At 42.7% G+C, this 10,508-nt stretch overlaps 1 protein-coding gene across 1 annotated transcript in view; it reads right to left on the bottom strand.

Annotated features, from left to right (window-relative positions):
- Nucleotides 1-4,794: 4,794 nt before the first annotated feature.
- LOC145356192 (solute carrier family 2, facilitated glucose transporter member 11-like) overlaps nt 4,795-10,508 on the bottom strand; it is a 55,192-nt gene continuing 49,478 nt past the window's right edge. The window contains exons 10-12 of the mRNA XM_080208803.1: nt 10,393-10,468; nt 9,431-9,558; nt 4,795-7,526 (exon numbers count right to left, since the gene is read on the bottom strand). Of these exons, the coding sequence (XP_080064929.1) occupies nt 7,368-7,526; nt 9,431-9,558; nt 10,393-10,468 (363 nt within the window). The 3' untranslated portion in view covers nt 4,795-7,367. The remainder of the gene's footprint in view (nt 7,527-9,430; nt 9,559-10,392; nt 10,469-10,508) is intronic.

Below are 10,508 nucleotides of genomic sequence, written 5' to 3'. Positions count from 1 at the left end.
CGTCCTTACCCGGTCTGGCCTACATGTATTCCAGAGCCCCATCAATGTGGTTGACTCTCAACTGCCCTCCAAGTACAACTGGGGATCTGGGGATGGGCAATAAATGTTGGAATCCGAGTGATCATTCCTCCTAGCCTATGTGGAAGAGTTCTTGAACAACTACATGAAGGACATCCTTATGTAGTCAAATGAAGGAATTAGCATGTAGTTACGTCTGGTGGCTGGGTCTGGATGCTCAGATTGAAGAAAAAGTGGACATGTCAACATGAATAAGAAACACCATTGTTTCCTTTACACACTTGGAAGTGGCCTAAAATGCCATGGCAACAATTGCATGTAGATTTTGCTGTTCATTTGAGGATTTCATGTTCTTAGTTATAACTGATGCACATTTAAAATGGTCAGAAGTTATCATGAAATCTATCTGCACAAACCACTGACAAACTTGACAAAATTTTTGCAAAGTTTGGTAAACTGGAACAGATTGTTAGCAATAATGGTTCACAACTTACAAGAGTTTGAGATTATCTCAAAATGATTGGTATTCAGCATGTAAAATCCCAAAGCCATCATCCAATGATTAGCTGAAAGATTCATACAATCCTTGAAATATTTCTTAAAACCTTCAAGATAGCAAAGTTCATCACATCGTGTGAAAAGCTTTTCAGCATCCCATCGAAACACTACTCATGCAACTACCCAAAGTTCACCTGCATTACTACTATTAAAGAGGACGTTGAGAACGATGTCTGATTTGTTATTACCTCCAGAAATTTCAGAGACAACAATCTCAAGTTGCTAGACAGGAAGTGAGGACAAAACGACACTCATTTCACAAGGAGGTCGAGTGTTAGTGCATAATTACACCACGTGAGAAATGGGCACCAGCTACAATTTTAGCAAAAATAGGTCCACTTTCTAACGCAGTTCAAAACAAGATGAATTATTTTGGCAACACCATGCTGATCAATTGTTGTCTTCTTGAAATGCCTTAGAATCATCTCCAGAAAAACAATCACTTCAGTTCCTAGTGTTACGAATACTACTACAGAAGACTTAGTTGAATCCAAGTTGCCTGATAATTGTGTCTTTGCTACAATATCATGTGAGAATAATGCAAAATTAGTTCCAAGAAGAGTGTCTAGAGAAGTTTCAAATCACACTTCCAAGGTCAAGGACAGCCAAATTCCAGGACATTGTATACAACCAAGAGATAGATGTCCTCCTGATCAACTTTCTGTGCATGATGATTAATGATGCATTGTACTGTGTCTACAATATTAATGATCCTATGTATAACATTATAGTAATTTGTTGTCATGATCACATAAGGGGGGGTAGGCGCAGAGATGTTATATATTTAAGTGGCTGCATGATTGCTTTCAGAGCTGGTCACATGATTTGATGGATGTCACAGCCTCCTGCTTAGTTTCATTTTCTCTTCAGTGCAGAAAATATATCCTTTCAGTAAACCAGTTGTGTGTTATTATGAATCTACATTTGGGAATCTCCAAAAAAAAATTCTAAGTGCCAAACTTGCTTAAAAACCGGAGTAATAAAACGTTGATTTTTTTCAGCGGGATTTTCAAAATGAATCTCCCACACACTGTGCATTGTAGAGTGCATGAATCTCATGAAAAATCAGTGGGCAGGGCCTATTCCTGCTGGAGAGGCCGACAGCATAGTGCTGAGTGAGCCATTGCGCATGCGCGATCTGTTAGTGCCAAGATCTGTGCATGCGCAGTAGCCCACATTGCCAGCCTTCCAATCACTGGGCAGTCCTGCATCGCTGCCCCTCTGGTGCCCACCCACCACGCAATCGCTGCAGTTTCAATGCAACTATTTTCAAATCCTTTGAAGACAATTTATTCAAGTAACAGTTGTAGTTCTGAAGAAGTTATATTGGACTCGAAATGTTAATTGTTTCTTATTCCACAGATGCTGCCGGACCTGTTGAGCTTTTGCAGCATGTTTTGTTTTAATACTCAATCTCCAGAATCAATGGTATTTTACTTTTGTTAACAGTTATAGTTGGTTACTCCCTAGTTACTTCACTCACACAAAGTATCTAAGTTTTCACTGCAGACACAGGAAATGGAAGTCAGGATCGTTCTCAGGTTCGCACAAACTCCAGGAAGGAAGCAGGAGTGGGTTTAATGGGAGCAGCCCCTTCACTGATACGGAGATGGGTTTGATGAGTCATTCATCACCCTGCGGGGATGGGAACTGATCCAGGGCAACTCAACTGCTGGCCTGACCTAAACTGACCACAGCAACTATTACCATGGCTGCTGCTTTACTGCTGTGAACGTTCACAGAAAATTTCATTGCCAGGAGAACTGAAGGCTGGAATTCCAGGACAGGACAACTCAAGGTTTTCAGATGTGAGCCTGGAGATCATCTTGGAGAACTTGAGGGAGAGGAGGGAGGTCATCTTCCCAGAGGGTGGCAGTAGACAACACCCACACAGGCCTAACTGACATGAATGGACGTCGCTGTCACTGTCAGCAGATAGACGTGTGGTTAGAAGAACCTGGATACAATGTGGGAAGAAGTTCAATGAACTGATGGGCTCTGGCAAGGTGTGGGCATGTGCTAATTCTAACCCGCAGGACAGGTCTCTGGGAACTCACCCTCTAATAGAAACACCGACCGAGGAACCTGAGGGTACTTGCTGCTCATGCATATGGAAGAACTGTGAGCTCTAGATACTTACTAACCTGTGAGAATGGCTCAATGCTGCTGAGGGCTGAACACTGAAGCATGCAGCTTCTAACGTCAGAAGCAGCTGGCATTGACCACAGACATCAGCAGCGCCTGACCTCCCTCCCTTTTGTCCTTGGAGGAAAAGCAGGTACATCTTGCCCAAGAGAGGGGGCCAAACAGGGAGGAAGCGTCCCCTAGCTTCACATCATTGCATCAGTTGGGAAGAAAGTGACAGAAGTAGAAGCACAGACCACAAGGAAGTCAGTCCTGGTGGGATGGATGCTCACGGTGAAGGTGCTGATTAAAGTTAGTGTCACCAGCAGGCTTACATTCACACTGCAATGGTTACTGTGAAAATCCCCTAGTTGCCATACTCCGGCGCCAGTTCACATACACTGAAAGAGAATTTAGCACAGCCAATGCACCTAACTAGCACGTCTTTTGGAGTGTGGGAGGAAACCGGAGCACCCAGAGGAAACCCACGCAGACATGGGGAGAACATGCAGACACCACATAGACAGTGACTCAAACAGGGAATCGAACCTGGGTCCCTAGCATTGTGAGACAGCCATGCTAACTACTGTGCCACCGTGCTGCCTGAGGGCAAAGCATTCATTAAGAGGGTGCACTGCACTCACCTCATCGGCAGCTTACGCAGAGCTTTTGCTCTCCAAGGCTAGTTCTCACATTGCTTCTCGTATCTCCCACAGGTGCAGACGTCCATTCAAGGAAACATTCTCCTTTCCAACAGACAAGCCAAAAGAATCAGCAAAGCTCTGCAGAGGCAGCGTCACAGCTTACAAACATACCTTCCACCAATGCAGGTATACTCACCTTGATGGGTCCTTGCATGCACTTAGATGGGGGGGCAGCAGGTGAGCAGCACAGTATGAGTGAGCTGAAGAGGCAGCTATGGACACTCCCCTTCAGAGGATGGAGGGCAGAGTCAGCTCTACTCAGATAGGCACACACGCAGGGCCATAGGAGTTACAGGAAAGGAGACTCCACCTCAGTGATATTCACCAGAAAAGGAGCACTGGCCAACAGGAACTTTGGAACATTTTAATTGGGCCACTAGTTGATTTTTTAAATACTTATATAGTCCCTTTAAAATTCTATCTTTGTATATAATACACAAAAATGATTATAAAGCATTAGTAACTACACAGATTATGCCAAGTGTACAGTTACAAATATGTTTAATAACTTACTCATCATAACTTACAAACTCTTTCTTCTTACCTCCAGTTCACTACCTCTCTCCCACTCATTGACCCTCCAAACTCATCAACCTCTTTCTCTGCTGTCTCTCCCACAAACACTCGTTGTGAGTGAAGGCTCAGGAGAGGTGCGGTAAAAGGGAGGAAGCAAGCAAATGAGTGAGGGACTGGGTATAGGAGGATTGGGGAGAAGGGAGGCAAGAAAGAAGGTTGGGAGACGAAGCAAACGGGAGGGAAGCAGTGAGCTGGGGGAACCAATGAACAGGAGAGATGACAAGCTGCGAGGTTGGTGAACAGGTTGCAGCAGGACACCAATGGCCCGAAGGCTGCCCAGGAATACTGTTCTCTACCTGCATCAACAGAGTGAGGATTCAGCTCATGTGCCTCACCAAGGGCTGAGGATGTCACTGAGGAGGATAAAGATGCCACCCTCATGGGGCAACTTCATCTCTGTTGGCCTCACTGGCCACTGAAAGTGGGAGAATCAATGTGTCAGGGCAGATCAATAGAAATACCACCACGAGCCACACACCATCCTGATTTGGAATTGTATTGCTGTTCCTTCATTGTCATTGCTTCAAAGACCCAGGCTCCCTTACAGCACTGTAGGTGGACCTGCACTACACGTACAGCAGTGCTTTAAAAATGTGGTGCACAATCACTTTCTCAAGGACAATTCGTGATTGGCAACAAATGCTAGCTTTATCAATGATGCTTGCATCCCAGGTATGAGTAAAATAAATTTAAACAATTATCGATGAATTGAACACTGTCCCCCTCAGCAGCAGTGAGGTTGATTTTGGTTGCAGCCTTTAAAAATGGATTTTGAAATGATACACTGTTAAAAACAGTTTAATTGGCATGTCAACTCTTTAATCATAAATACATTCAGAATAAAGATACTTGTATGGGACTCCTTGAGGAATCGGATTCATATCACCTGAGTAGATGGCACTGCTGAAAACTTTGGAAACAAGTACATCTTAACATCACAATTGAAATATGCTTAACTGCATTACGGTTATCTACAAGAGTATTTCATTCACTAATTCTCCAAGCATGCAGCATTATTAAGGACTCCTGCTCACATGCTAATTCTGTCTAATTTTTGATTCAGTGATTTTGCAGTGTGCACACAATCTGAGGTAAGATCAAGTGCCATCATGCAATAAATCCTATATTTTCACTTAGTGCGTAGACCATATATTGTTCAGAAAATTAATACTGTCTTCATATTGATTTCTTTGGAGAGGATCAGTCATCACGATTGGATCTTTCATGATCAAATTTTGATAGTCATAATGCAATCTTGTCTTCCATACCATTAAACTGATATTTCTGACATCTATTTTTGTTCAGCTGCTCAAATTTCTCACTGTTTCATTAACTGATTCTCACAATCACTGAATAATTTTATCCTGGCTGTGATGCTAACAGCTTCACACTTTTGTACTCCTTTCACAACTGCCACTGTTCCATGTGATTTTCCTGGATGTTTTGACTTCGTCCTTGCCTCTCTTTTATCTGAATGACATTTAAAACTCGGTAAATACCACCTAGCTTTCCTAGTTACCTTCTCTTTGTTGGACTCTGAAGCATAATTTAAGCATCTTCAATTTTTCCTCATTGCTCATCCTCTTTATTCATGGGAACAGTCTTCTTGCTCTTCACCATATCTTCAGCAAAGTATGAATTTCCTCTTGTGCAATGACATCCGGCTCCACAAACAATAAATACTTCTAGAGGGGCTTCATAAATGCATATAAAGTTTCAGCATGACTTGCATTTGTATAGATAAAGCAGAACCTGTAGATGTGGTGTACTTGGATTTCCAAAAGGCATTTGATAATATACCACATTAAAGGCTACTCTACAAAATAAAAGCTCATGGTGTATCATAGAGTCCCTACAGTGTAGAAGGAGGCCATTTGGCTCATTGAGTCTGCACCAACCACAATCCCACCCAGGCTCTATCCTTGTAGCTCCACATATTTACCCTGATAATCTCCCTGACACTTACCCTGATAATCTCCCTGACACTAAGGGACAATATAGTATGGCCAGTCAACCTAACACACACATCTTTGGAGTATGGGAGGAAATCCACGCAGGGGATAATTTATTACATACAAATGATTGTTCACTTAACAGAAAGCAGAGAGTAGCGATAAATGGACCATGTTTAGGTTCGCAAGATGTGACTTGGATGAGGGATTAAACGTAGCTAACTTTGCCACTGACGCAAGATAGCTCGGAAAGATAGTTGTCAAGAGGAAGTAAAGGGTCTACAAATGGATATAGATAAGTTAAGTGAATGAGCAAAAAATAATACATGAAGTATACTGTGGGAAAATGTGAACTTATCCACTTTGGCAAGCAGAATAAAAAAGCAGTATGCTATTTAAATGAAGAGAAATTGCAAAGGTTGGTGGCCCAGAGAGTATACCATGACACATGAATCACAAAAGGTTAAGATGCAGCTACAACAAGTGATTAGGAAGGCAAATGGATTGTTGGTGTTTAGGAGCTGGGTCACTGAATTTATTCAATGCCGAGTTAGACAGATTATTGTCAGCCAACAATCAAGGGTTATGGGAGAGCAGACAGGAGACTTGAGTTGAGGCCATGATCAGATCAGCCATGATCTTATCGATTAGTGGAACCAGTTTGAAGGGCCTACTCCTGCTCCTAAGTACCAACGGAGAGTGTCCTTAATGCACAAAATGTGCCAAGACATTTTTAAAAAGGGGGAGAAAATAAAATCAATAATGGGATGAACACTGAGACATGGTTGGATAGTTAGGAGAGATTGCTAAAGCTTTGTTGACAAGTTTGAGAGGCAGGAAGAGAAATGGAGAGCAAGACTGATATCAATTCTGGGGTGAAGTTAGAATCATGTACGAAAAGTAAATGTTAAGAACAGAAGGTGAGTGACGGTCCTCTGCACATAGTCAAGGACTCTCACACTTTCTTCCTGAACTGTGCTGGCCAGAACTATAATACTCCGAGGACCAACCAAGGGTTTATAAAGGTTCGGCATAACTTCCCTACTTTTGTACTTAATACATGTATAAATGAAGCCTAAGATCCTATGATTTGCTTACTATTCTCTCAGTCCTGCCAACTTCAAAGATCTGTGCACATCAATCCTGAGGTCCTTCTGTACATCTACACTCTTTAGAACTCTACCATTTAGTCTATATTGCTCTTACTGTCTCCCTGCAAAATTAATAAAGGACATTGGAAAGGAAACAAAGATTGGGTATTAGTATGAATATGCAATATCAATCCACATCTGCCCTGAGCTCTCAATCCAGTGAAACAGACAATAAATAGGAAAGCTAGGCTGGCCACCAGCTAGCCAGACATGACTAATGAAGTCATGCAAACACAGCTGAACAGAGGGATAATATGTGCAAGTAATTACAATATTTTCTCAAGTCACAACTCGTTGCGTCCGTTGAAATTGCGTTTGTAAAACTCCTGAGAAATTTCCAAAAAGGTCTTCCCCTTTGTTTCTGGCAGGAAGATTCCAATAAATAAAGCAGCCAGGAAGCTAAGGCAAATGAATGGCACATAACAGAAACTGCCCAATCCCTCCTGAAAGGCAGAAAAACAGGGTAAAAGCAAGCAAACATGTTTTTGTTCTAAAGGATGGAGTAATTTTATCATTTTCAACTATCTGCTTTTCTCAGGTTTCCCCCCCTCAATCCCCTTTCTGGAAGTTCTAGTAGAAGAGGCCATTCAGCCCATTGAGTTGCACCAACCCTCTGACAAACTGTCTTGCCCAGATTCTCTTCCCTCTCTATCCCTGTAACCTCACATTTACCATTGCTAATTATTCTAATCTACATATCTTGGGACACTAAGGGAGAATTTAACATGGCCAGTCCACTTAACCTACACATCTTTGGACTGAGAGAGAAAACTGGAGCACCAGGAGGAAGCCCACATAGACATGGGGATAATGTGCAAACTCCAAATAAACAGTCACCCAACGCCAGAATTGAACCTGGGCCCCTGAACCTGTGAAGCAGCAGTGCTAACCACTGTGTCACCATGCCATCCTTAGACTTCGTTAACGCTAGGCATCCCACCTTAATATCAAATAGTTATGATTTGTCTAACTCCAGAGAACTGAGCTCATAATCTACGTTCTCCTTTCCTGGGGATCGAGAGTGACTTGGTCCCACTCCAGCGGCCTCTGAAATTTCAATTCACAATCTGCCGACGCTGCCACATGTGGGGTGGGTGTTTGATGGGTTGATTGGAGGATAATCTAGGCTGCCACTTCAGTGCAGTACGGAGAGGCTGCTGCACTGTCAAAGGAGCGACCTTTCAAATGGAAAGTTAAACTAAGGCCTCATCTATCCTCTCAGGTAGACAAAAAAGATCCCACTAGAATGTTTGTGGCTGAGTACGGAAATTCTGCTAACATCATTAAAGCAATCGAGCTAACTGATTTTTGTAGGACCTTGTTGTGGGCGAACTGTTACTCTGATTCATTCTGTTACTATATCCAAAATAGCTGATTGGCTGTGAAGCACTTGGGGATGTCCTGGGGGTGTGAACAATGCTACACAAATGTAAATTATTTATTTTCTCTGTAACCACGTCAGTCATCAGGTAGACCAGGAACAGCTTAGGTGGTTCTTAATGGGTAAACATCTGTCCTAAGCTGTACAAGCAGGACTGGAAAAGCACAAGTTTCAAACAGTCAGCCCAGGACTGAAGGCCAAACACCCTCCTCTTGCATTGTATCTTTCCATGGACATGGAGTTAAGGGAATGGAGATCCTGTTCCAACACCTTATTTTCCTCCTTCAACATAGTAGCTCATCCAATACACCATCCAAGAATAATACCATTGCCCAAGCTACTTGGAAGTGCTGAGATCTGGGCTGTGAGACCAGAGTGGAGCAGTAGCTTTCTGTAATTGGCCTGAGATTCGCAAACTCTATTCCAGTCCACGATGTCTTTGTGGCATATCCTGCTGCAATGTTCCCACTGTCCAAGAAGGAGGAGAAATCTATCTAGAATCAGCATGAGCTTTGGTTTTGTTTAGTTTGGATTTGTCTCATTAGTGGTGCTGTGAAATTGCACTGCAAGATGCCTAGAGTCATGAGTGATTATTCACAGGATGAATGGTGTTGAAGAAGGGCAAGAGCTGAGCCAAAGTAGACTGCTCTTAAAGGAGAGTGGAGTAAAATTATCCAAACCAAGTACTCTAGCCTGCTGCTGTGTAGCTCCCAGCCGCTGACTAAATAACAGCAGAAGCAGTAGGTCTTCTCTGCTCTTCAAACTAGGCCAATACCAAAGGTCTCCGAAGAATGGGGACAGAGGGGAGGTAAGGAAGATTTTTAAAACTGGGAAACAATTCATCATAAAGAAAGAGTCAAAAAGCATGCACAACATAACAAGAATTGCAGTTGTCAGGAACATGAAGGCGAGATGATAGCTTGTCACAATATTAAGTTAAATTTATTCTGTGTTCAAGGTACTTACGACGATAAACGGAAAAGTCATTCCGACTATAATGAGGTTTATCCAAAACAGGGAGCCATTGATCATGTAAGCTGCGGGCCGTGCAGTTTGGTCAAAGATCTCCATCGGTATGACCCCGGTTACTCCGGCTAAGAGCAAAGCAGTCACAATGGATTTAGAAATTGGGGTGCACAAAGCAAACTTGGTGTTGAGAGTAATGAGGTATTTGTTATGAGCAGGCAACATAGGAAACTATACTCTTCACACATTGTGGTCATTGTAATTGACTCACAACAGAGAACACTGGTGTAAAGGAAGACCCTCAAGGAGAAACAATGAACCAAATCGGGTTCCAGTTTGTGACTGTGATTGTTCATACATTACTGGTCACTACACCCAGCCAGCCATTTTCTGATAAGAATGATTACCATGTCACAAAACTGCCATATCAGTGGTGACTTCTACCAAGTCAGCTGTCCTGTATGGGACTCCAGACACATGCTTTGGTATTTCAGTATCAAGCTGAGAAATTTCAGTGCCAGGAAATGGGTAAAAGCTCCCTTACAGCCAGCACAATAGCAGCTCCCGAGGCAGGCAAGGCAATGGTTAAAAATGGAACTTCTTGTTTTTCCATTCTGCACGTTACAAGTCATTAAACTCATTGGCCAGAATTTTACCAGGGATCAGGGCGGGTGAGGCTCACAGAACGGATTTCTCTGTTGGCCTCGGGCAGGATTTTACGAGCCTCGCCTGAGCAAAGTTGTAAAATCCTGCCCATTAACACTCTCGCTGTGATTAGAGTATGCATTGTTCGTATTCCCTTGGTTTTCTCGGTCCTGATTCCACTAAAAAGCATATTTAATTTCCTGTTCTGAAGGGCTCAGAATGAAACATTAACCTGTCTTTTTTTTTGCTGACCTAGTGTGTAATTACAATGTTTAGAGCTTTTCCTTTATGTGATTACAATTCAGTGAATGACCTACCTGGTCCAATTCCAAAGCTTAAGATAGATGCAAAGATACAAATCATGCTCAAGTATGGCATCCAGCTGGTCTTGGCCTAAGTAAAGACAGACAGCATCGGTAAAACATGCAAGGTT

This window comes from Carcharhinus amblyrhynchos, chromosome 20 (genome assembly GCF_965287045.1).
Source record: "Carcharhinus amblyrhynchos chromosome 20, sCarAmb.v2.hapA, whole genome shotgun sequence".
Lineage (NCBI taxonomy): Eukaryota > Metazoa > Chordata > Chondrichthyes > Carcharhiniformes > Carcharhinidae > Carcharhinus > Carcharhinus amblyrhynchos.
This window is presented reverse-complemented; position numbering and strand designations above follow the sequence as displayed.